At 41.1% G+C, this 27081-nt stretch overlaps 1 protein-coding gene across 4 annotated transcripts in view; it reads left to right on the top strand.

The window, feature by feature from the left end:
• Positions 1-22511, top strand: part of kank4 (KN motif and ankyrin repeat domains 4) — a 77481-nt gene extending 54970 nt beyond the window's left edge. For 3 of the 4 annotated variants that reach the window (XM_087830947.1, XM_087830948.1, XM_087830949.1), the window contains exons 2-10: positions 3515-3588; positions 4171-7635; positions 10759-10852; positions 13551-13862; positions 16250-16334; positions 16428-16647; positions 16767-16909; positions 17327-17527; positions 19171-22511. In XM_087830947.1, the coding sequence (XP_087687073.1) occupies positions 3570-3588; positions 4171-7635; positions 10759-10852; positions 13551-13862; positions 16250-16334; positions 16428-16647; positions 16767-16909; positions 17327-17527; positions 19171-19290 (4659 nt within the window). In that variant the 5' untranslated portion in view covers positions 3515-3569 and the 3' untranslated portion in view covers positions 19291-22511. Of the gene's footprint in view, positions 1-2941; positions 3065-3514; positions 3589-4170; positions 7636-10758; positions 10853-13550; positions 13863-16249; positions 16335-16427; positions 16648-16766; positions 16910-17326; positions 17528-19170 lie in introns of those variants that run through there. The other variant, XM_087830950.1, reaches the window with a different exon arrangement.
• The last annotated feature ends 4570 nt before the right edge of the window (positions 22512-27081 follow it).

Below are 27081 nucleotides of genomic sequence, written 5' to 3'. Positions count from 1 at the left end.
ACCAGTAATTGTATGTGTGTTTGCCTGATGTGCATGTGTGAATCCCTGAGTCGGTGCTGTGTGTATAATCTGGCAAGGGTGACAGCCAGGGTACACACGTTTGATGCCCTAGCATAAAGTAAAAAAACACATTTTAAAAAAACTCAATGAATAAATAAATGTTGGTGTTGATCTCGTGGTCTGTGCAAAAGAAAAAAAAGAACAGTTATCTTAGTGTGGTTGGGGTTTCTATACTGATGACATATGAAAGCCCACAGCTGTCAGTACAGGCTTATTTACTGTACTGTCATTACTCTTCGCATTATCACCATCGCTGCCTCTCGACCAGCTGTCACACTTATAGGATTGGTGTCAAGAGACTGTGGCACGTCCTTTAAGGGGGTTATGTGCGTCTGAGAGACACGGAGTATTCAAACACAATGACTCAACCTGACACACACGTGAAGCGACATGGTGAAGGCAGAGCTAGCAAACACACACACACACGCACACACATAAATAAACACTGACAAAGAGAGTGGCTAAATTGGTGCTGATACACACAAACAGTTTTGAACACTCACACCCGTGGCCTCCTTCTAGCTTCGCGTGGCCTCTAGCAGATACTTTCAATTTGGATTAGCATAGCCTTTTGGAGCTTTCAGCTCATACTCATTATGACTGTAATCCAGTGTGTATTGTGCATCATCAGTGTCACCGTGGGCTTTCAGTATTTAATTACTAGTCTAACCTGGGTAATCTTCTAGTTATGCTGAAATAACAGTGCATGCAATTTAGAAACATATGCATTTAACACTATAGACTGATTGTTATGTCTTATCATTTATGCTAATCATCCACAGTACACTGCTTAATGTAACACGATCCTTCTGTTGCTCTGAGACTTTCATTAAACACACACACACATTAGAAATTACTTTAATTAAAAGAGGAAACTTTAAACAAAAGTCCTGTAACTTCCACATTAGGGAAGGTCAGGAAGAATGTCTCATTTGGGAAAACCATAGCAGTTCTTTTCCTCCCCCCACATTTACCCTGCTCATCCCATCTTGTCAAACCTAGCTGTCATTTTGAAGCTTTAGTTTTTCTTCTCTCTCTTGTCCCTGCTCCATTTTCTCCCATTCTACGTCTGTCTTCGGTAATGATCTAATTAAGGCGGGTTTTGTTGCCTGCCCACTGTGTGTAATTGCCACTGGGGTGTGCCTGTACTTCGCTCTGCAATTACCAGCATCATTCTTTTGCTCCCGAATCAGCTAATTAAGCCTTATGGACAGCGAGGTGATTGTAGCCGCATTGAGCGTCACGAGGAGTCAGGAATGCCCGTTCTCTTGTCTCACTCCTGGGACACGCAGAAATAGTGGATTTGCAGTGGTTGCCATGGTAGCCATCGCCCTGTCAGATCGTGTGCAGCGACTGTCAGTCAGATGATCGGTGTTTCTCTTTGTGTGTCTGTGTTTATCTGTTCATCTGTAACTGAGACAACAACTTTGCTCTAGGTCACCTCTTCTTTTCATTATTAAGGCTCAGTCTGCACAGGAGGGGACAGGAGGCCAAACAGAGCTTGTCACAGCTCCTGTTTAGGTCCCTGGGTGGACTGGCTGTCATTTTGATTGATTATATTGCCATCTCATGCAATGCTTGCCTTGCAGTATGTCCTCGCTCAGCACTGCCTGACACATTTTTCCCACAAACTAGACCACGAACTTACTTCTAAATAATCTCAGCACTTTGTGGTGCAAACATTTGATTTAATTTGGTGCATGGTTGCTTGAAAATGTGATCAAAAATGACAAGTGGTTAATCAGTAGTGAGATTCTTCATCTGGGTGACTTTTTTTTTTTCCAATGTTCTCATCCACACATCAAAGAAGTCGTCACAAATAGGGAAACTACCTCTTAGAAGACAGCGTTTCCATATTCCCACTAGACTTTTATCTTCTTTGAATCTAAATACAGCATCAAAACAAGAAAAATGGCTTTCACTGTTGCACCGTTGTATCCATCGAATCAGCTGTCTGCAGTGACTTGAAACTGAGTGCTAGAGGTATTATAGAATACAGAGCATCAGTGAGGAGTGTAAAACACTCATCTGTAGTATTCATATACTACATATATGGTTGTGGAACTCCTAAAAATAATGAAAATGCTAATTTAAGCCTCTTAGCTACCTCAGGTGTCGACGTTTGAACTCCAGTGCTTATTAAAGCACAGCCTCGGGCACTTATGTGCTATATGTCTCATACATAGCAGGTATCCTCTACGGTGCCATAAATTTGCATGGAAATTGCGTGAATAATGTGTGCCTATTTTCTAAATAGCCTTAGAGCTGATATTTGGCTGCAAGCGTTTAAGTGTTCATTTAATATGGATTTGAACTGTGCAACTCACTCAAAGTTGGGCAAATTGTCGTTATTTTTACTGTGAGTATTGGATATTTTATTAGAAGCTTTTAGTCCTTAAAAGTTTTGACTCCACATTCTGAATTGTTTTCCCTCTCACATAGGTCTACTGTGCAATAAACTAATTGTAAAAAAAAATGTCATAGCTGCTGTGGTTTATTGGCTTCTCCATGTGGAACAAATTATGCAAACATTTGTGAGCTTGTCCTCGGTTGTGCTGACCTAAGTGGATCCTAAAGGTTGACGAAAGGCAAATTTAAGCTAATGGGTACAGCGGCACTGCAATTAACTGCAATGTGCTACTAATTTTTTCTTTTTCTTGGCAGACCTAAATGTTTTTCGTCTTCAGTGGGGTACCCAAGACTGTACAATATGTGACTGCATATTTATTTTTAAACATACAATGTGCATCCATTTATCATTTTCCTAATAAAATAAACTAATGAGGCACAGTAGTTCAACTCAGTTTTATTTAGATAGCACCAAATCAGTTGCTTCAAGGTGTTTTCTATTTTAAGGTGAAGATCCTGCAGAGAGAAACCCAAAAAATTAGGGGATCCCCATGAGCAAGCACCTGGCGACTGTGGAAAGCAAAAAAAACCCTTTTGACAATAAGAAATCTTCAGCATAACCAGGCTCAGGGAGGCGCAGCCATCCAACCTTAGAGTGAGGGGAGGAAGACAAGATAACAGATACACTGTGGAGAGTTGAAATATAACAGTTGTGTGTATTAAGTCTGCCTGTTTTTCCCGGAAGCCAAGTTAAAGTTACATTCATATAAAACCAACCGAATATCATATCTCTGAGAAATTGTTTTGTCTTATTTTGGTGGCTTCACTAAATCAGTGAAATCATATTACGAGAATCTTGGAAAGCAATAACTTCACTGTGAAACATTTTCTGGTCCTTTATCTGCAGAGATCACATGCTTTTGTCTTGGTTTGTTTTATTTAATTTAACAGAACTGCCATTTTCTTGATATTGAAAAAAGTCCAAAGGCATGATGTAAATGCCATAAATTTACTCTTGCAGAATTTGGTTCTATTTGCATAATAATAGTGGGCGATATTTCAGTTTCTCATGTTTCTCTCTCATTTCTGCTTTTTTTCCTCCCAGGCTGTTAGCTCCTACTCTAGCAAACACAAGTAGATGACTGAGAACTCGGCCTCCCATGATGGACAAGAAAAGTGGTGAGTGTCGCCAAGCTTGTAGTTAAACAAGCAATCCTCTTTGCTTCTAACATGTGCAGCAACCTTTTTTAACAACTGTGAGAAGCTTAATAAGTCAGACTCTATTTTTTGCTTTTATTCCAATATATAATCTAGTTCATGACATAAAAGGTGACATTTTTATCTCGCTGTTCCTTTCATGTGGCCAAAAACAGCTATGGGCTTATTTCCTTTAGGTGATAACCACCCCGTCTCACACCGCATTCATAAGTTGACACAGCATGAGCAGCATTTTACATGCTGATTAGTTTGTTTTGGCGCAATCACTGCATGATAATTACTTCTCAGTAAGTGATCGGGTTTTACATAATGAAGCACTGTGTGTTCGGCACAGTACAGCCTGCTTGCACGAGGGGGTGAAAAGAATTAATAATGCTGATGATGTGTGATTTGGTTCATGTTCTTATTGTAAACTAATTGCACATGTTTAATTCTTTTATATCGGATACTACAGTATTACTATGACTAGTCACTGAAGTATGAAAATAAGCACCAACTAATGACTTATTTCATTAATGAATCATTTGATGTTAATTCTTACAGCCAATGGCTTTCAGTCCAAGGCCAGTGAGGGTGGTGTTCAAAGGAAGCAGCTGCCCTACTCAGTGGAGACTCCCTATGGCTTCCACCTGGATCTTGATTTCCTCAAGTATGTTGATGATATTGAAAAAGGCAACACAATCAAAAGGGTCCACATTCAGCGCAGGGTAAAGGGCCCACCTAAATTCAGCACTCTGCCTAGAAATTTTAGTCTTCCTGGGCATGGAGTAAGGCCTCCCCCAAAGGAAAAGGACAGTACTTGGTCTGGGACGTCTACCCTGGGTCCCAAGCCTAAATCACGAGTGACAGAGGTTCAACAGATCTTTGACTTTCGAGCAAATGAAGGCGTGATTTCCAGCCAGAGCAGCAGGGGGACCACGAGTCAAGGAACTGGCTATGTTTCAATTAAACCCAAAGATGAAGCAGGCGCGGGGGCTCGCGGTGCTGAAGACAAAACTGGGGGGATTCAGATTCAGAGTCGTCCAAATCTGCTTAGAGCATCGAGCATGCCCATCACGCTACAGCAGCGTAAGAGTTCAGATTCAAGCAGTCCTGACCGTACCGTGGGAACACCAGAAAACGGCTCAACGGAGAACATGTTCCGGGCTTCACCAGACGTAACAGAAAGACGCTGTGTTCCCCAAGATCGAGCAGGTCTTCACCAGCAGATTACTGTTGCACTGAAGCGGGTCAGAGAGCTGGAGGAACAGGTCAAAACCATCCCAGAACTGAAAGCTCAGATCTGCTCTTTGAGGGAGGAGCGGGAGCAGCTGCTTCTTCAGCTACAAGCACAAGCCAAGGCCCAGGCTTCCAAATTATCTGCTACAGCACCAACAGGCTACGATCCTAGGACAAATAATCAATCACAAGGACAGCGACCTTCACAGGAGATGAAGTTAGTCCTAAAGACTCAACCCACTGGGCGTTTAGAAGACACAAGTCTCGGGCCATCAAACCAAGCTGCAGGGAAGGAGAAACAAGGTGAGACAGAGAAAATTAACGTGTTACTATCTGAAGTGGAGAGCTCGGCACAAGGAGAAAGTAGCATGTCGTCAGCACAAGAAGTGGAGAGACAATCACTGCAGCTGGACATACCTGACAAACAAAAAGAAACAGAGAGTCCACTGGGACAGACAGTGCAAAAACTGCCACGAGACATTTCAGGGGAGGAATTACTATCTATCACAGTGGCTTTAAAAGAAACAGAGACTGCAGCAAAAGAAGGAAAACCAAAGGATCCAGATGATATGCAGAAGTTGCAGGAGAAGCTAACAGTACTAGAGGCTAAACTTATTCAGGCTAGCCAGGAGCTAGAGAGCACTAATGCTCTTTTGAAACAGCAAATAGAGGAGAACAAGCTAAAAGAGGAGAGAATACTACAACTGAGTGAGGGAACGAGAGTGGAGGTTTGCACCGCACATGAACGTCCAAGAAGAGAGAGCATTGACACAGGGACAGTGACAGAAAGGATAGATTTTAGCCACCAAGAAACAGAGACAGAATCGGCTGGTACTGTAGATCAGGGGACCGACACTGATAAAATCTGCATTGAAGTGTGCATACCAAAACAAGAGACTAAAAGTACAGATCAAGGACCGGTGACGGGAAAAGCTGACACGCATGACCAGGAGACAGAGATGGAGGCGGCGATAACAGCGACAAGTCCACCGAGGCCCAGAGCCAACAGCATGGAACGAGGCACACTAACCGAGAGCATTATCACTCTGGATCAGATGACCGAGACCCCCGTGGCCGAAAGGGTAAACCAAGTCACAGAAACAGAAGGCGAGATGGTGACGGACCATCCTCACAGACCGAGGGCCAGCAGTGTTGACAGAGGGACAGAGACAGAAAGGGTGGGCACTGTGGACAGAGTGACAGAGACAGAGGTAGCCCAGAGAGCAGACCAGCAGACTGAGACAGAGATGGAGAGACGTCATGACAACAACCCAGCCAGACGTGTAGAAGCAGAGAGTCAAGTGAGTGAGAGCACAGGCAGCCAAAGAGACGAAGTCGTGGTGAGCGAAAGAACAGAAGACAGGGAAACATACGAAAGAATTCAAAGAGAGAGTGAACGTTTAGTTGCTGAGGTTTTATCAGAAAGCTCAGCGGCAGCTGTAGAAAGCATGAAAACTTTAGATGTTGTTAGGAAGAATGAAGAGTGCGCCAGTTCGGCTGCTAAAGCAGGAGAAAATGAGATTAAAGTGAGTTCTGAACAAGGTGACTCAGAAACAAAAGAAATTACAGAAGTGGTTGAAACAAGACCAGCTGCCCCTGAGGCTACAGAGAAGAAAGAAACAGGAGCCGGGGAGGTTATGTCTGCAGCAGTCAAAGAAACTGTAGCCGCTGACACTGTTGCAGTAACTGAGGCGAGTTCAGCTGTGAAGACAGCAGCTCCTGTAAGACCACAAAGAGGCAGGAAACCCTCAGTGGAGCAAACTCAGCCGTCACCTCCTCAACTTCAGGTGGTGCCTGTGCGTCCTCGTAGAGGATCCAGTGAAACTCAGACCCAGCCGCAGACGAAAACTCAGCCCCAGGTGCAGGAACAGAGTGCAGCTCAGCTTGAAGCTCGGTCCCCAGAACAGCTCTCTGAAACACAGGTAAAACATCAAACACCGTCTGTGCCTCAGGTTGAGGACCACACTATAGCAAAGAAACCTCCTGGAGGGTCTGGAGAGAAGCAGTCTGAATCTCGGCTTCAGTCTGAGACTCAGGCCGTGTCTCCGGGCTCTAGTGAAGTCCAAGTCAGGCCTAAATCAATACAACCCCAATCTCAAACTTCTGCACCTCGGCGGGACTCAAAAGAGCTGAAAGCACCGCAGAGGGTGTCTGGTCCATCACACACTCCTAGACGTGGATCGGGAGAAGCCCAGACCCAACCACCTCGCCAAGCGTCAAGCGATGCTCAAACTCAACCTCAGGGTTCACGTAGAAGCTCCAGTGAGGCTCAGGCCCCTCCGAAAGATGCCAGTGAGACACAGTCACTGCGCAGAGGCTCCAGTGAAGCAGCTCAGCGCCGTGGCTCAAGCGAAGCCCAGGGTTCACGTCGCGACACCGGGGAGCCCCAGCCTCCTCGAAGAGGCTCCAGCGAATCACCTACATCGCCTGCAGCTTTGGGTCAAGTTGTAACTCGGATAACGGGGCTGCTAGGAGAGCAGTGGGCACATCTCGGAAGCAGCTCTGGCACTCAGCAAACAGCCAGCCAGCAGGAGAGCGCGAGCACACAGAAAAAGACGACAGGGAAAAGAGCAGAGGCTGGAAAGGCAACGTCAGCCAAGCCAGCGGGGAAAGCAGCCCCAGCGGGGAAAGCAGCCCCAGCAGCAGCAGCGACAGGGAAACCAGCGGGAAAACCTGGTACTTCCAAAATGAGCTCCATTCAGAGCCAACTGGTCAGCTCTCTCAGTGTCCTCTCTGCCTTCTACTCCCCAAGCCAGAAAGCGGCTGCTGCCAGCAAACAGCAAGAACAAGGTAGGCCCGTGGTTCACCTATTTGTATTAGCTAAAGCCACTTCTCTCTTATAGTCACTGAATAGATCCCTTCAAGGAGCATAATGATGCATTAGCCATGCCGCTTCATTACAACATGTCCCTTATGATCTATAATCGTCATGAAGTATTATAAATGTGTACAGCTCATTCGCCCGAAACATTGACTTCTCTCCCTAAAAAGAACTCCTGCAGAAACAGCCAAACATTTTCAGTATGGTTAGACAAACATCCATGGTTTCACTTTTATAGACGCATCGTAGCCCTGCATACCAGCAAACTCTTACAAATGGTGCGTTCACAGCACAGATTTTTTTCATTGCAACTTGAAACCACACTGCTCCCATTCAATTACTGGGAACATTATACTCAAGTTGATATGCTGTCAAATTATCACTTCTCCTGCTTCTATGAATAGTACTGTACTACAAAAGTACTACAAAAGTTTTAGATTAGATGCCGTAATAGGATCGCGATAGAAATAAATGACAATGCTTAACTTATTTTAAGGGTAATATCTTGAAATTGATGTGCCTTTTCTTTCTGGAGAGCGCAGGGATTGTTAATATAAGACATATTACGCAGAGCACAAAATACACGGAGCACTGTTGCTACAGTAAATGTCAGTTATACTCTGAAGTGCAGAGTGGAGGAGGGGTGAGGGATGGGGAGCTGGGAATAGGCAATTTTTTCTGTTATATACAAGAGTGGAAAAAAACACACATTACTAAAAACTGTCAAAATGACATGGTTCAGTGACCTTCAAGAGCACACGTACACATTTCTTGTTCCCCACAATATATGCAAAGACAGAATCACACGGCAAAGTTCACACGTGTGGTTAAGCATCTGTTTACAGTACACAGTCGAATGGATCCTTAAGCACCGGTCCTCACACATATATCAAACAGATGACGCCTCTCTCTTCCCTCCCCTGATATGTCTCTCCTGTTTCTGGTCATGGTACTCACTCGCTCAACTATCACACACATATTTTATTTTCAAAGTTCATCTACAGTTCAGTGCCGGGAGCACAGTGTGGTGCAGGAGTGTTTTTAAGTCAGGTTTGAGATGTGCGTATTTCAGACCCATTTCTGAGGTGCCTATGGCTGATGTGAAGTTTCCCAATGTGGCCTTTTAAACGTCTCATCATCTTCTGTGTGTGCTAAAAAGAAATGCCTACTGCTGCATTGAGAAATTCACTCATTCTAGTCAATCTGTGCCTTGAGTGAAACTTTGGAGAAATATCTCTGACAAAGCGAAGGAGGGTTAAATCACACAACTAATTTATTTATTAGGAATTAGGAAAATGATATTTTCAAGTATGTTTCTAACCCTCCACTCCATGTTGACTCCTGGGAGGTACTAGATCTAAAAGCATCATTCTTCTTAGATGGTGGTCCCTGGGAATTTTTTTAAACTGGTATTTTTTGGCTCAAAGCTATGGTCTTGTGTCCTTGCATAAAACATTACAGATACTCTGCACCATGTCTGCTGTCACGCACAACTGAGACAGCTATACTGGGCTCACAGCCAAAGGGAGTCAGCATAAGAGCCCACACAGAATCAATTCCTGGGCAGTTACATACATAAATGGGCCTGGCAGAGTCAAGGTTGGATGTTGTCAATAAGGTGTACAGTCTTGACCTGTATATATTTCCATGGAGAATACTTCGAGGCCTTAGTGTGTACTTGGAAAGTTAAATCTAATTAAAAACTGAAGTATGTGCTTTAGATTTCAGTTCAGCAGTCTTAATTGTTGTCTTTGTATAGAGTATAGCAAATGGGGCTCTAGCTTTTCTGTTCTGTGTTAACACAAGCTTTCCACATCATTTGATTGGCTGTACTTACTCGTTGGTTTTTTCCCAAATATCTTCCAGCCTCAAAATCACTGACATTCACATACAGACACAAGAGCACACAGAAACAAGCAGACAGACATACTTATAACACTAGCCCAAAGAAATACAGTCGCCGTTTGTAAATTGTTGTTGTCTGTTACCTAATGAGATAAAAGTCTATAACAATGTAAATGTAAGTGTACTATGTGCAAATGTAAATATAAACAATGATTTACAAATCTCATCAACCCATGTTTTATTCATAATGGGATGTAGAAATCATATCAAATGAAACATTATTAGCTCATTTTGAATTTGATAGCAGTAACGTGTCAAAAATGTTCAGGTAGGTGCAACAAATGGCTGGAAAAGTAAGTGGTACTAAAAAAAGAGCTAGAGGAGCATTTTGGGACTAAAGTTTATAATAAGCTTGTGTGCAACATGATTGGGTGTAAAAAGAGCATCGCAGAGAGGCAACATTTTACCAGTTTGCAAAAGAATTGCATCTCTAAATTGGAGAATGATTGCAGAATAATGTTCCTCAATGCTAAATTGCAAAGACATCATCTATGGTGCATAATATTATCAAAAGATTCTGCAAATTTGGAGAAATCTCTCTCAATATTTTGAGCTTGAGAAATCTCAAGCTCAAAATATTGTTTGCTTGATGCTTGTGATTGAGGTGGCAGACCTTTAAAAACAGGCATGATTCTGTCATGGAAATCAGTGCGTGGGCTCAGGGACACTTCTAGAAATCTTTGTGAACACAGATCATGAAGCCATACGCAAATGTAGGTTAAAACTTAAGAAAGCTGTGAACGTGAATCAGAAACATCACCATCTTCTCTGGGCCAAAGGTCATTTAAAATGTAATGAGGAAAAGTGGAAAACTGTTCTGTAGTCAGATGATTTAAAATGTGAAAAAAAGGATACCGCCTCCTCCATACTAAAGAAGAAATGGACCTTTGGGCTCATTATCAGTACTTAGCTCAAAAACCTGCATCACTGATGTTGTGGGGCTGTATTTATTCTAACCATAAGCCTGTAAAGGTGACAGATCTTAAAACACTGAGACACTGTGAAGTCATCTGACTCATATCACACTGTTTAGTTGTGAGGATGTTTCAAATCACTTGAACTTGAACACACACACAAAATACACATGCACACACCCAAATTCCACAGAAACCCTATTAATTTTTACTTTCCTCATTTTTATTTTTCATCTTCCCCTCTGCCTCTCGCTCTGTCCTCCTCTTCACTAGGTCTCAAATCCATCATGAAGAAAAATGGTGCAGCAGGCAAGCAGGGGAACAAGGGAGCCAAGAAAAACCTGAAGTTTGTGGGGGTGAATGGAGGGTAAAATCTTCTTTTTAGTTATCGTCCAATCTCTTTGTGATTTATATCTTTGTGTGGGCTGAAATGTGTTTTGTGCACTTATATTTTCATGCTTTTGTCAGTCTTCATCCTTATAGGAAAAATAATGTGTTGCCACTTCTGATTAATGTAAAAAAAAATCCCCTTTTATCTTGATTTAGTTCGTTAAAAATATTTGTTATTAGGTTTGATGTGTTACTGTATGCAAAGGGGCTTCAAGTTTGATGGATTACCCACAAATTTCTTTTTCAGTGTTGTGGGTAATCCACATAACCACACATTATGTGAAAAAATTCAGAAAGAGCAAAAGATGCAGTATTGTCTGAGAAATTTGATTTGATGTTATTTGACTTCTTCATCTTTGTGTGTAGAAATCCACAGGCGACAGTTTGGATTTTCATGCAGCTGTATTTCAGGCTACTGTCTGTGCAGCAGTGTTAATCTTAATCTTTTGTCATTTAGCCATGTATGCGTCAGCTTTGTTACTGTTTTAAACTTGGATATTAAGCTGTACTTCAGACATTTGCTTCTTGCTGTTTGTCAGGCTCACTAAAGACTCGTTGTCCTGAATCTGACCTTGCTGCTCCTTCTGCTGGTGTGCTAATATGCCTGCATTAATGTGTGTTTAGATTATGTGATATGCATGCATAGTTTCTGTTGATGGCACCTAGGTGATTGTGCTAGCGTGCTTATGTCAGCATTTGCTGACGCTAGTTGCAGTGTGTGTGTGTGTGTGTGTGTGTGTGTGTGTGTGTGTGTGTTTATGAATTTAAAGTATGGGGATGGCAGTGGTTCTCAATTTTTTTCTGGCATGGCTCGCACAGTGCAATTTTCTGTTATTAAATCTAAGAAAGGAATTGTATTTTAGTGAAATAAAACTCAGGAGCAGTTCAGTAATTCAGTAAAGTGGTTCTTCTGTCTCAATTAAATAACTTCACTATACTTAAATGTTTTTCAGGCTTTATTGACCTGAAAAATTCTTCATAAAGAATATCTTTACGGTGTCGTCTTTAAGATGCTTTCCCGACTTTGTTGTGCTGCTGCTCAAGTGGTTAGCTGCTAGTGGGAGGGGCTTCTTGTCTAAGCTGCTGTGCTGGTATCAGTATTATTGCAAAGGGGTATTTAATGTGTTAGTAATTTTTTAGCATCGATTAGCATCCACATATCCTGTTCTTTAAACAACTAAACTAACTTTATCTAAACTACTGGAAAAGGGAAAAAAGTACCACTGTGTTTTCAAAGTTTTGTTATTGAGAAGATAAGTATTGGTTCTGGTGATTTACCTACTAATGAGGTAGACAATCACAAAGCAGGAAAACTACAAGATATGAGAAAACTAACCTTCAAAGTAAAATTTGGGCACAAAGACTTGCTATAAAGTTGCATTTGTTCTTAGGTCATGCTTACAGCATTATTTCATATCCTGTTGGGATCGTTTACAATATTTCTCATCACTTACGTAAAAAGTTTCTGTTCTGTTCTGTTAAATTCCTGTCTATTTTAATCTCCTGCATATGACGGAAATGGCTGCCATGCATAGCATTTGTTTTATTCCCGTGTTCCTGCTCTTACATTCCTGGGCTTCACTGTTTTATGACCTGCTCACCTTTGCAGTGTTTTTGCAGACTGTTGTGGTGTAGTCCATTCCTTCCTCCCTTCAACACAATGATCTGCAAACATACCCACATTCAGAAGAACACGTAACAGATTATTTATGGTATTGCAAGAATCTATTCCTTATAAACTTGGACTAATATGTTTAATAAATGAGATTATATAAAACTTTTTGACATCTAGTGTACATCTCTTTTGGTTTCGTTTCAACCTCTATAAATATTTGACCATTTCCATCTTCCGCCCACCCAATTCCGTAATATGCAGATGTTATTTATAATGAGGCAAACATGTCGGGCAACAATATTTTCTCTGACTATCTTTAGGCTTCTGCCCACAGCAGGAAGTGGTCTGCTGTTCATACTTCTTCTCTTTGTATAGTCTAACCTATCTCTGCTCTCCCTTGAGCTCCTCTGGAATCTCGAGAATGCTGTGGCCCCTGAACGTCTCTTGTGGTGTCTCAGTTTGTCTCTGTGTGTCTACAAGAAGTCTGAATCAGTGGTATTCAGAATAACCTTATCTGATCACTGGCCTTACAGAGGTGACTTGATGATGCGCCCCAGTAACCACACTTATATACATGCTACTCCAGCAGCCTCCGCAGCATATCGTTAGCCTTTTCTCAACGAACAAGGTTGTACGTTGTTCAAGGCTGCTTATGTTTGTGCTCAAACATGTCTGTGGCTTTTTATGTATGTTTAAATTATGTTTATGTTAGGATATGAGGGCAAAGCTGCACAAGGCAAACATCTTTTTCATCTCACTTGTGAAGTCTGGAGGGGAATAACCTGTTAGTATTTACCCTGTCTTGCCTGGTGCTGACTTAACATTGACTTAATATTAGTTTTACCTGCTTAGACATTTTCTTAGTGATGCTGCTAGTGCTGCACAAACTTAGATTTTCAGTAAACTCTGTAAATATTTCTGAATATATAACAGACAAAATGGCTTGGATGGATTTCTATATTTGGAGAGTTTGGGAAAGCTTTAGCTTGTAGAATGATTTGAATGATTTCTGTGGAGCTGTTATAGAATCTGCCGTCTTCTTTATTATGTTCTCTTTAAGATATGAGACGACATCCAGTGAAGAGTCCAGTGGAGATGAGAAGTCAAAGGTGGAGGTAGAAGAGGAAGATAGCTCAGAACCAGAAGTAGAGAAGGAGCCTGAGAAGGAACCTGAGAAGGAGCCTGAGAAGCAGCCAGAGAAGCAGCCAGAGAAGCAGCCAGAGAAGCAGCCAGAGGAGGGAGCAGAAGCCCAGAGAAAAGATGCAGAGGTCCCAACTGAGGGAGGAGGTGCTGTGGCTCAAGAGAAGGAGACTGAAAGAGGTCTGCTGGATCCAGAAAGTAGCCAGGAGCTCCTGGAAGAGCAGGCTGGAGGGTGAGACCGACAGCAGAGCTTAAATTATAATCTTGGGTTACCGTGTTGCACTTTATGTGATGTGTTTCTCATAAATGTAACTGAGGATTGGGTCTGCTATGATACCAAATGGTTTCTCCATGAACTGCTATTTGGTATTATTTTACAAATATAGAACAAAAATAACCACATTTGCGGAATTTGCTAGAAGCAGTGTTGGGTTGTTACTCAAAAAAGTTGTTGCACTTGTTACTTGTTACACTATTCATTACTTTTTTGCAATGACCAGAAACAAATTGGCACTTAATTACCAGTTATAGAAACCTCAGTCTACAGTTCCACAAACCAGCAAATATACCTATGTTAAGGACACAATACACAGGATCATTCTTTTACTATTTATGAGCACAAAACCATCAACACAAAGCAAAAATGAAAACCAGCCAAAAAGACTTTAAAGCAATCACCAGAGGAATTCTACTGTACAAACACATACAGTGAAAAACTGAGGCTTAAAGCTGCTTTTGTTACTTGTTGATTGGGTTGATCGTGGCTCAAGAGTTGGGAGTTCGCCTTATAATTGGAAGGTTGCCGGTTCAAGCCCCGGCTTGGACAATCTCGGTCTCGGTCATTGTGTCCTTAGGCAAGACACTTCACCCGTTGCCTACTGGTGGTGGTCAGAGGGCCCGGTGGTGCCAGTATCTGGCAGCCTTGCCTCCGTCAGGGCCCCAGGGTGGCTGTGGCTACAATGTAGCTGCCATCACCAGTGTGTGAATGACTGGATGTGTAAAGCGCTTTGGGGTCCTTAGGGACTAGTAAAGCGCTATACAAATACAGGCCATTTACCATTGTTGAAGTTCAGGCTCTGGCTGCAGGACTGGGGTCAGCATGCATTCAGCTTATATCATATTAATATCACTTTGGGTTTTTCGTTACCTTTTTGCTGACATATCTGTGCATATCTTTGCAGATAGTTGCAAAGAGCCAAGGTTTTGTTGTCCTTATTATGCCCATATCTCCACTCCTGTAGAGCTCTAGACCGCTCCACAAGTTTTCTCCCCCTGCAACTTAAGAAAAAACAAATTCACAACTTATCAATTAACAAAGCAGTTGCCAATAAATCAAGCTATATAGAGGTTTGTTGGCCATTATAAAAAAGAGCCGTGCTATATTAAATGGTATCTTTATCTTTAAATGATTAATCTTTAAATTGATAACGCTGTATTAAACATTTATTTCGACACCGACAGGGATACATAACCTTTTAAAAAACGTATCAACACCTTGATCAAACTACTGAAGGCTCAGATTCAAACTGTTAAACTCCTGAATTTATATCGCTGGTAAATACTTAATTACATGAATTTTTAAACACAAGATGGTTTTTAGTGTTAAATATTACTAAATATTTATGTGTGTAAATTCTCTAAATAGAGACTGCATTCTCTGCTCACAGGTACAAATATTGGAACAGTCATTCGTATGCAGCCTTATCTGTTATACTTCGTATAGGACAGGTGCTGAGTAATGCTTCATGCATGCACCGGAGGCATTAAATTGGGACTTTGACTTACATGCATGGGAATTCAGTTAATACACACTCATGCTTTTTTAAATCTTGTGCACATTCATTGCCATAAATGTGTCTGTAATATATATACACACTAAACTGACATTTCAATTCAATTCAATTCAGTTTTATTTATATAGCGCCAAATCACAACAACAGTCGCGTCAAGGCGCTTTATATTGCACAATAGATCGTACAATAATAAAATGGCAACATTTGTCGCCACAAGTACACTGTAAGCTTCACACAAGCACACACATATTCCAACTTGCAACTAAACTCTTTGATTAAGGGTACTCAATAGTCACACAGACGTACTCTGTTCTAGGACAAAGCAAATAACTAGCAGTGTTGTCTTCCTTGTCACTGACTGATCACTTATCAGTCTCAGGTATGCAGACAGGGCTGATGGCCATGGGCCCAGGCAGTGAGGAGAAAGCAGGACTTATATTAACTCATCATTCAGCACCTGTCTGATCATTCCTGTGGGTACGTTCAGGATGTGCTTCTATATATGTATAGGTGTTATAGCTGGAAAGCTAGTACAGGTCACATTGTGACCCACTCAGGCTTGATGCTCAGTTTGCGTGATGGATGGCCAGTTTGAGCGCTCTCTGGATATTAATGGGTAGTGAATCAGAGCAAACTGTAACTGTTGAGGTTTGCGTGTGCTATCAATGTGTCAGACTGTTGAGTGATGTGAGTAAGCCACGGAGGCGTGCAAGGCATTTTTTCTTGTATTTTCTTGTTATCATTTCTGACAGAATTTAGACATGAACCACAGAAGCTGGCTCGGCCATACTTAATCCCTGCTGTGTTGTGTGGTTTTGGTTTTCAGGGGAAAAGTCGACAAGGGGTTTATAGATGCATGCCTTTATGTAAAGGACCGCATGGAGGAGGTTTCATCCCCAGATAAAGAAATGGTAAGGATTTCTTTGATTGGACTTAATAAAATCGAACCCGACTTTACTATGGTAAGTTTTCGTTTTTCCATTGTTTTCTGTCTCTCTCCTCAGCGCCAGGTTTTAGTGGTGCTCTACCAGGAGTGGTTCAGAGTCTCCAGTCAAAAAGACTCGCAGGCAGATACTGTCAGATTATACCTGCGACAAGTGGGGATGACCACACCCACTCTCCTGCCATATGTTGTTAACTTGACAGACGGCAATGGGAATATGGCTCTTCACTACAGCGTGTCACACTCCAACTTCCCTGTGGTCAAGCTGCTGCTGGATACCGGTGAGACGGAAAGGCACACAGAACGACAAATCTAACTAAAAAACTAAAAGATTATAACTGTGCATACGTTTTGCTTCTCATCTCTTTTACTCACTCCATCACTTTCTGTGTACATTCAGGCCTGTGCGAAACAGACAATCTCAATAAGGCAGGCTATACTCCAGTGATGCTGGCTGCACTGACGGCTGCTGAGAGCCCCGATGATCTTGAAGTGGCACAGCAACTGTTGAAAGTGGGAGATGTCAATGCACGCTCCAGACAGGTGTGTATACAGACAGCAGTTGCACTTAGACGCTGGATGAACTAAAAATAAAACGGATATCAAACAGTTTGGTGTGTTGTACAAATAAAATAAAATAGAAAAAGGAAGTAAATACATGCCCTAAGGCAGTGAGGGTTTGTTATAAAATGTAGGTCACTTTACAGGAGGACATGTTTTTTTTTTCCTCAACTGCAAGACTTTTAGTTTCCTTTAGTGGAAACCATACAGGAATCATGAAAAGGACTGCAGAAGCAAATCAAGATCACCAGAACGAATATTTATGCATGTTTGTATAACAAGTACTATTTAACTCGTCACTTTCTCTCTCTGTCTGCATGTAAGATATACATATCTTCCCATCATTCCCACCCTCTCACTGTTTAATTCTAATCTCTGTTTTTCTCACTCTTTTTCTAGGCGGGCCAGACAGCACTCATGCTTGCGGTGAGCCATGGCCGCGTTGCCATGGTGAAGCTGCTCCTGAGCTGCGGCGCGGATGTAAATGCCCAGGACCGCGAGGGCTCGACGGCCCTGATGTGTGCCAGCGAGCACGGGCACACGCACATCGCTCGCCTGCTGCTGGAGACAGGTCGCTGTGATACCAGCCTCAAAGATAAGGTATAGCTTTAGGTTGCGCAGTTAAAATCAGGCCATTTAGCGGCTTGTTGTAAACTTGTAGATGTTTTACCTCTCGTTTATGAGACTTTCAGCAATTAATTTCAGCACGTAATTCTTCGCCGTTCGCATTCGACTAATGGTCACATGGCTTTTACCACCTGGTTCACTCAAAAATGTAGACTGTGGGCTCTCAGTAAGGTTATAGGGATATGGGAACTGATGGCTGGCCCACACAAAGTAGATTGATTGTTCAGCCTGGTGCATTGATTTCTCCAGTTTGTAGATTCCCCAGTCAGAGAGTGATCACATCATGGCCGGTGCTTTATGCTGCCGAAGCACTTCTGTAATGAAAGCAATCCTAGAAACACAGAGGCAAATGGACTGGCTGCGTTAAATGGAGAGCAAAGACACTTAGTGTCCTGTGGCAAAAAAAGGATGGCTGCAGGTGTGGAGGTGAGGCTTTGTAAATGCCACAGGAAGAGTAGCAACAGTGTTGCAACAAACACCGTGCTGCGTCTTACCCCAAAACAACATTAAAAGTCTTCCAGATTCTGCATCACTCTGATATCATTTCTGCACTGTGACTCTATGAAAACACATGAATACACACCATATTTTAGTTGTGGGCACATAAATAATATTCAAAGTGGGGAAATAAACAGCTCTGACTCATTGTTTATTGTCTATTCATGCAAGTCAAACAGTTTGTTTAACAAGTGGACAAAATTGACACCGTATGTGATACAGAACATTTATGCTCATGTCTCAGGATGTGGATATTAATAGAATTAAAAGAAGGAGGAAAAAACACAAAGGTAATCTGCAAAAATATTCTTGCAGAATCCTGACATTGCAGATCTGTCAGCTGTATCATTTGACTGACGTCTTGGCATCAAGCGCATTTCTTAAACTGTAAGGAGATGTGCTTGCAAGTGATTGCATTCTGAAGAGCGTTTGTAGCAGCGGGTTGGGGAGATTGTTATCCGTAAGGACGCAAGCACCGATAAGCGTTCTTATTTCTGATAATTGCTGGTAGAGCGCGACTTGAGTGCTTGCCATAAATCCTCCCACGGTACATAATTACAGCACAAGCCCGACAGCGTTTATTTATTTTACCTTGCTGCATTAAAAAAAAAAAATTATTGTAATCTGTGCATATTAATTTTTAAAAAATATTCTTGCAAGAAAATAAAGATGATCAAATAAGTAAGTAGGTGACAGTGGCAGTGATTAGATATTTGAGTGCATTTTCAAGAAATCAATCACATACTGGTCACAGTGTGTTATCCCTGTCGCTACTTTATCATATTGCCTGTGCAATAAGTAACAACACAAGATGAAAATACACAAAAAATACTCCAAATTTTCTTACATATGTTTCATAAGCAAAATACAAGGTTTACTTGTATTAAGCTTAACATCAACACAAAACATCCCAGGCTTAAAACCTTTATTATTTCAGAGACAATTGCTGTAGGATGTAAAAAGGGTTTATTAGTATACAGAGTCAGGGCAGGTTCAGCATGCACCATACTCCTGATGTTCAGTTACTAGAGAATGTGTTTAGCCCAAAACAACACTGCCACTGTGTGGTTCAAAAAAGTCACTGCAGTGTTCTGAAATGTCTGTTTTTTTCCCCCCAGAACGGTCAGACGGCTCTGTTGGTGGCAGAAGGAGCCTCTCAACAAGACATAATTGACCTTCTGAAGGCCAACGCTGAGGTCCAAACCTCTGAGTCCACAAGCACCGCAGACCTCCTCTGAGTCAGAGTTCTCCAAACCATCCCAGCTCGCCATTCAACCGCTCAACTGCTCTGTTTCCGTTAACCGTGGCCGCCAACTTGGGGAGAAAACACTGAAATAAACACACGGTGGTACCGCACACATCATAAGACGTGGCAGGAGCTTTTCTTCCACGTCTATGCCAGTAATGCTGGTGGGTGTCGATGGATATGCTGCATCAACCGCTCAGGTCCACAGCTGAGGGTCCCGACAGCCTGATGAGAAGACGTTTCCACAGTGTCAAGTGTGACTGACGGGATGTTAAGTAGGACACAGGGTAAGACTATAAAGCAGGACAACACATTGGGCGGCCTAGCAAGTGGACAGAGAGAGCCTCTGAACTGCTGCTTCCTATCATCAGCTAACTCTTAAAGCAAAATACTAAGCACATGACCTACCTTTGCAAATATAGAATATGAAATAATACATTATTTCTATTTTTTTCCCCTTTCATGACATTGAAATCAGTCTTTACATATTTGGACATAAGCCATTATTGAGGACATACTTTATGTAGAATAGATTATAATCACAAAAATCACAAAAACTGTATTTTCTACTGCACTTTTTTTTTAAATTGTTGATGTGTTTCGTAAATAGTCCTCTATAATATTGGTGTCCAGATGAAATTATATATCTCCGAAAAGCATTCATTAGGAATTTAAATAACAGAATATAACTTATAACAGAATATATTTGACATTCAGTGTATCGTTTTTGCCGTAGTACCCATCACTTTTCACATGTGGGACATGGGTGCTCATCAGCTGTGTGTTAATGACAAACAAATCCTTTCTGTGGGACATTAAACTATTTTTTATAACCACAACATGACCAGGCTGAAGAAAGACAACGCTCTTCTCTTATGAAGATTGTACTGCATGCCAATACGTTTGCTCCCCCTACTGGCTGTCTTATAGTACTAAACAGCAGTATGTTGTAGTACTGTCTGTTCTCATAGCGTCTCTCTCTTTCTCTGCATCTCCCGCCTTCAGTTCAAATATATTGTATGCCTTGTTCGCCTACTCGTTTTAAAATCAAACCATGTATGCAACTGCTACAAAATGCACAATGAATGTCAGGCTGGCTGTGACACATTCCAGGAAATTAATGTAGCAAGTTTAAATACACTGGCATGGGCTTTACGACTAACAGACACAGACTGTCAGTGGATGTGGCAGACATTGGAATGAGTCTGGTTATATATATTACGCGTGGCGAGACACATCGTCTCGTCCTTGCTTTCGTGAGGTCTCATTTCATAAACGGTAAGACAACATGGTAAATCTGACCCGAGGTTTGGGTTGAAGGTAGGGCTGGGACTTGGGTTTGCGTTTTAAGAAGCAATAGCAATTGAATACTACCTTACTGTCAGTCATAAAGTAGGTCGAGTGAGTGACCTTGGTCGAGCCTTAATCAGAAAACATAAGACATAAGATGTTTTCCACAGTGTTGATGTTTTTGTACTGCAAACCTACGTTCGTATTCCTGAGCTAATATAAAGCAGGAGTAGCGGTCTTTAAAATAAAGTTTACAGTTTCCCACTCAGTGACCGCTGCTGATGTCAAACAGTCCCGTATGTTTACAGTTAAATGAAATGCTGAAATGATACAACAGAATGGCATAAAATGATCTGTAATATAACATTATTATTATTATTATTAATTTTAGATAATTCATGTAGTTCATGGACTGCAAAGGAAACAGGGGGAGTAAGCCTAAATAAGAAAAGAAAATTGATAGGCAAATCGATCAAGTTCATTGTAAGCCTCTCTTTTCACCTGATTATGATCATATTTATGACTACTCTGATCTTTGTTCTCTTTTTTAAAGAGTTGGAGGTGGGATTTAAAGGGGAATACCACTTACTACTTTAACAACTGCCATATATGTGACCTATGACCATGATCCAGTCTGAATTTACAAAAGAAAAACAGCTACACTCCAGACAGCTAACGAAACGAAACGCTGAACATTTTTCTAGCATACAGACAGATCAAACCTATCAGCTGTTATTATCATTTATTAATAAAACTGGATTAGCAGTTGAATATTTGTGGCCATAGTGATACATCATGTCATTGGAATACATATAATACATTACCATTTTGTCTTAATTGGTATTAATTTGGGGGTTATTTTGCAGTGGGGTTTGTCATTCTAGTAAATGTTTTCGGACACAAATATAAAAATATGTAGACCGACCGTGACACAGGAATCATTTTAAATGAAGTATATTATATAGATCTATATACTTTGACTTATATAGTACATTTACACAAGAAAATACCTTTTTTCACACTGACTTAGTAATCAGATAAGTATTTGTGGGGGCTCACAAAGTAGCACAGGTTCTCTCCACAACGACGCTGCATTCACACAACATCAGTAAATCTCAATGTTAACTCTGTGCAGCACATCTGATCATCACTGACTGTCTGTGTATGAAGGAACAAAAATAAGAGTCTGTACAGCCGTAGCTTCCTGCATTGCAGACAGCCAAAGAATGATCGGGAGGGCGCTGCGAGAATTATCTGGTGAATCTGGTCTTCCGTGCCTGCGTATAAGTCTCTATGAAAATCTATATGTTTAATCCCCTGTGACCCAGATATTATAAGGTTTCACATGAGCACCAAAGAATTGAAACCAAATCTGTTTCACGCGGGACTAAATATGTATGTTATCTGTTCCTGTAAATCCAGCCAAATATATGTATATGTACATACAGTATTGTGAAAAGTATATAACAAGTATTGTCTGACAGTTTGCTCTAAGATTACAGTATTTATTCCAAATGCTATATTTTTTATCGTATAATATACCTATGTATGCATGGACAAATATTCAAGTGATACAGCTCAATGGGAATTTTGAATGACTGAAAACTGTACTGAGTATACCCTGATGATGTGATCGTTTAACTTATCTTTCATCGGTTGGGTGGTTATAGTACATAGTGTGATTTGACGAGGTTGTGGACTGTCATGTGTCCTTTAATGCTACTCTTGACATTTCAGATCTGACCCTGAATTAAGCTACGAGAGCAACGTCTCCCTTGTTTGAATATCAAAGTGGAAATCCGAGCCGACGTACATGACAGAGTCAAATGTAAAAAGTTGTACCTCTCTGTAATATTCCTTGTACAACAGGCTTGTATGTTACAAACCAGAGAATTAATTCTAAATAAATAAATGATAAACTTATGTTGTCGCATATGATTTTTTTTTTTTTAAATCAACCAAAGTTTCTGTCGGAAGATGTGAAAAAGTAAGTACATCCCAATGAAAACTGTTTTTTGTCTCATGTATTTTAACCAAGCCAGCGAGAAGTGCTGAAAACTGCAGTGGCTTGAGTCCAAAATGAAGTATACCTTATGGATAAAATGATAAAATGCCCAACTTCAGGTGCTGGAATGGCTCAGTGGGTTGAGCAGGCTCAACTTTCTAATCTTGTTTAGTCTTTACCTCACAATATAAACCCTGAGGTCACTGTTTTTGTGAATTAGTTCCATATAAATAACATAAAATACATTTATAACTCTGGAAACATCCCACTGATAAAATGTGATATACTCAAACAAATCACATAAAATGTTATAGTCATGCAGCCCTGTGTGCACCCTGTGGTACATGAGCTTGCAGAATTACTTTTAGCAGCAATAACTTGAAGTAATTGTTTTCTGTATGGCTTTAATAGTCTCTCACATCACTGTTGAGGAACCATTCTTCTGAACTTCAGTTCTTTGAAGTTTGAGGGTATTCATTCCTGCTCAGCTCTCTTAAGTTTCCACCACAGCCTTTCAATTGAGTTGAGATTTGAACTTTGACTGAGCCATTGCAGCACCTTGATTCTTTTCATGCCGCTGTGTTTGGGTCCTTTTGCATGACCCAGTTTGTGCCAAGCTTCAGCTGTCAGACAGATGGCCTCACATTTGATTCCAGAATACTTTGGTTTACAGGAGTTTATGGTCAACTTAATGACTGCAAAGTACCCACATCCTGGTTCTGACAGACGAGCACAAATCATCACCATTCCACCACCATGCTTGAAAGTTGATATGAGGTGTGCTGTAATTTTCACCAAACAAATCTCCACTTCGGTCTAAGGACATTGTTCAAGAAGTCTTGCAATATATTCAGACATTTATTTTCCATAACAAAGCTGTCTTGTTATGTTATTTTTAGAAAGAACACACTTTCTCTTGTCAACCCTTACAAGCTATATTTGTTCAGCCTTTCTCTGATTATACTCTCATGAACTCTAACGTGCCCGTAGAGTCTGAGATGTAACTCTTGGGAGTTTTGCAATTTTATCTGAGCATTCAATGGTCTGAGCTTGGAGTGAATTTGCTGGGACATCCACTCCTGGAAAGATTATGGCATTCTGTTAAGGCACACCTGAATGCTTCAAGCCAGCTAACTGATCAAAACTTATATAGCAGCATCTGGGTGATAATCAATTTCTATGGAAGCAGCAAGTGTCAAGTATTGGTAGGTGATTTAGGAAAAGTAACCCTTATTTAGACTGTAGTCCTGAATCCAAAACCCCAAAACAAGTCTATGACCTGATGAGCTAAGTCTAAAATGCAAAATCCGTTAGTAGCTAACTAAATCCAAACATCAGCAAGGAAACACCTATTTAACAGATACTGAGACAAAGACAACAGGGAACAAAGCACTATTCATACACAAGAAGGCAATTAGAGGACAGTGAACGCATTTGCGTAACAAGAGGCAGATGATAGGAATCAAAGGCAATGAAACAGGAAAAAAGATCAAAGTGAAATCAAGTAAAATCAAGACATTAGAGACAAGTCTACAAAAACTGAAAAAGTAAACACAAAGCAAACTGAGAATCAAACAGAAAAGTCTCAACACAGAAAAAGCCTTCACAGATTGAAAACCTCCACCAATGCAGCTCACTGTCTGTGCAGTATTGTCAGACAGTAAGCTGTCTGACAATACTGTTAGTCCATACTAGCAGTTATGGACTAGTATTATAATATATGTATTTTGGATGCAGGTGTTTCTGTAAGCACTCGTTTACAGGCATCTTCAGGCCTGGTGGGTGTGGCCCTGGGAGGTGATTGGCCACACCTGAAGACCGTGACACACCTGCAGCTGATCAGGCCTCGTCGGAGGAGCTACTTGAGAGTGTGGTAGAGCTTTCTCCGACGCGGGATCATTGCGTGGCTTCACGTCGACCAGTTCCTAGTTTAAAGTCTGCTGCATTATGGTGTGTTTGACGGCTGCCTGTCTCTTATGTTCCCAGGAGTAGCGGGGAGACGAGAGGACAGCGAGCACGGGGTGCTCATCACGGAGAAGCGGAGACAGAAACACTAGCACTGGGAAGGGGACACGTCACGGGAGTCGGGAGAGCACGGGGATTTATTGTCATGTTTTTCCATCACTGTAAATGAACGTACTGCTAAGCACACAGAGCTCCGCGCCTGGGTCCTCCTTCCCTACACACCCACGGTTTGCCCTGCCAAACCGTGACAAGTATTTACTTTTAATATTGTATATTATATAATATTGTGTTTCGTATCATCACAACACAGCTGTATGTGATATAAAGAGGGAGATGACACACAGGTAGTGATGGCCCGCTTGAAGCTGAAGCTCCGGTGCGTGTGTCAAAAAATCAACACACTGCTTCAGAAGCTCTGTGCCGAAGCTTGATTCGTTTGGCCAGAGTCACGTGATCAGTGACGTCCGAAGCTTCATTTAGAACCTAACTGCTTCGGTATCTGAGTCAATGGTTTATAAGCAGGTGAAGCATTCGCGGGATTTGTGGAGTGTTTTGATGGTTACAGATAGCAAACCACTGATATTTCTATTGAGAGATTTGGAGCCAGCGAGGAATAGAGGAGTTTCTGTTGTGTGGGAGTATTTTTAGTTGATTTTGGTCAGTCGGGTGGGTTTTCCAGCTTTGTGTTCTTGTTGTTTGCTTTTGTTTTGTGCGTGTTTATTTTATCTGACAACGGGAAAAACTTCAAATGTCAAAAATCTGCTTTTCATAATATAAATATCATTAAATAACTTTAGAAAGACTTATATTTTACTCTTTACATTTAATGTTATAAAAAAATATATTTTATGTTTTAAATACTTTTAAACTGTTAGTCTGCAAAATGTGCAGCAATTTAATTTATTTATTCTCTTTAGGTGATAGTTGGTGGGGCCCAGGTAGACTGTATAACTGCATCTCTACCAGTTTCTCTGCACTCCAGCCTCCTCTGTTCCATGTGAAGGGATTTTCCTTAAGGCAGGAGAAATTATCTCCACGAAAAGGAACAGGTTCGGCCATCGCACAGTGGAACAAATTTTCTTCTTAAATACAAATGTAAAGGGTGCATTAAATGCATCATGTTTTTAATTTACAAGTTTATAAGCATTTTCCCTTTCCTGTTCACAATCAATTCTACCCCCAGGTCAAAAATATGTATAGGAAAATTTCCCTAATGTAATATTATTTATAAATACATCCGTCTAGCGATTAACTGCATAAGTACATGGAGGCGGGACCTCACAGCAGAAGCATACTCCATAATGTGTTGTACATTATTATATGTATATTATATGTAACGTGGTGTTTTTCAATTATTGTATTTACCAACATCAAGAAGTCACAAGCAAAGAAAGACCACACCATGGTGCATATTTAAACAAGGAAGGTTTACTGGTCAAAATTATTTATTAAAGTAATAAACAACATTTTTGTCACCCCAAAAAATACACATTTAAAACAACACAACGGTGGCCCAATATCAGACAGAATTCCACTTTGTAGAGTGGGCAATCATTACGAAGCAGTTGGTTTTCTTGATTGATTCAAGCTGCTCTTTATATTTTTGGCCACCAGATGTCACCAGAGAGGATTGTGTTGAAAAGCTCTGAGTAATGAACCGTTTTTCAATACAAGCTTCAGTGCTTCAGAAAGCTTCATTTGGCCATCACTACACACAGACGTAGAAGGCTGCATTTAAATAAAATAAAGAAACCCAAATAGTATAAACAGTTGTCAGCATATCAGTATTCAGCCATGACTGAATGCTATAACCCCTCAAAACATGACTATCCAGAGTTGGGACCAGGAAGCAGAGTTGCAGTCTTACACGCCTCTCTGCAGCTTCTCTCCTCCTGCTACCCCCCCAAAAACCCATCTCCATAGAGACTGTGTCTGCTTCCAAAAAGACAAAAAACAAACTAAAAACCAGCAACAAACAACTTAAACATTTACAAAGAAAGAACAATACAGTATCCACATCTGAACCAAAGAGTAAAACAGTGAAATGTGGATTATTAAATATTAGGTCTCTCTCTTCCAAGTCTCTGTTAGTACATGACTTAATAAATGATCAACAAATTGATTTACTCTGCCTTACAGAAACCTGGTTGCAGCAGGATGATTATGTTAGCTTAAATGAATCAACACCCCCGAGTCATTCTAACTACCAGAAATCTCGAAGCACAGGTCGAGGGGGCGGTGTGGCAGCAATTTTTCACACCAGTCTATTAATTAATGAAAGACCAAGACAGACTTTTAATTCATTTGAAAGCCTGATGCTTAACATTATCCACCCCAGCTGTGAAACTCAGAAACCAGTCTTACTTGTTATCATCTATCGTCCACCTGGGCCTTACACAGAGTTTCTGTCTGATTTCTCAGACTTTATATCTGATTTAGTTCTGAGCTCAGATAAAATAATTATTGTGGGTGATTTTAACATCCATGTAGATGCTAAAAATGACAGCCTCAACATGGCATTTA

Source organism: Neolamprologus brichardi, chromosome 17 (assembly GCF_056152115.1).
Source record: "Neolamprologus brichardi isolate AB-2024 chromosome 17, ASM5615211v1, whole genome shotgun sequence".
NCBI classification, from domain to species: domain Eukaryota; kingdom Metazoa; phylum Chordata; class Actinopteri; order Cichliformes; family Cichlidae; genus Neolamprologus; species Neolamprologus brichardi.
This window is presented reverse-complemented; position numbering and strand designations above follow the sequence as displayed.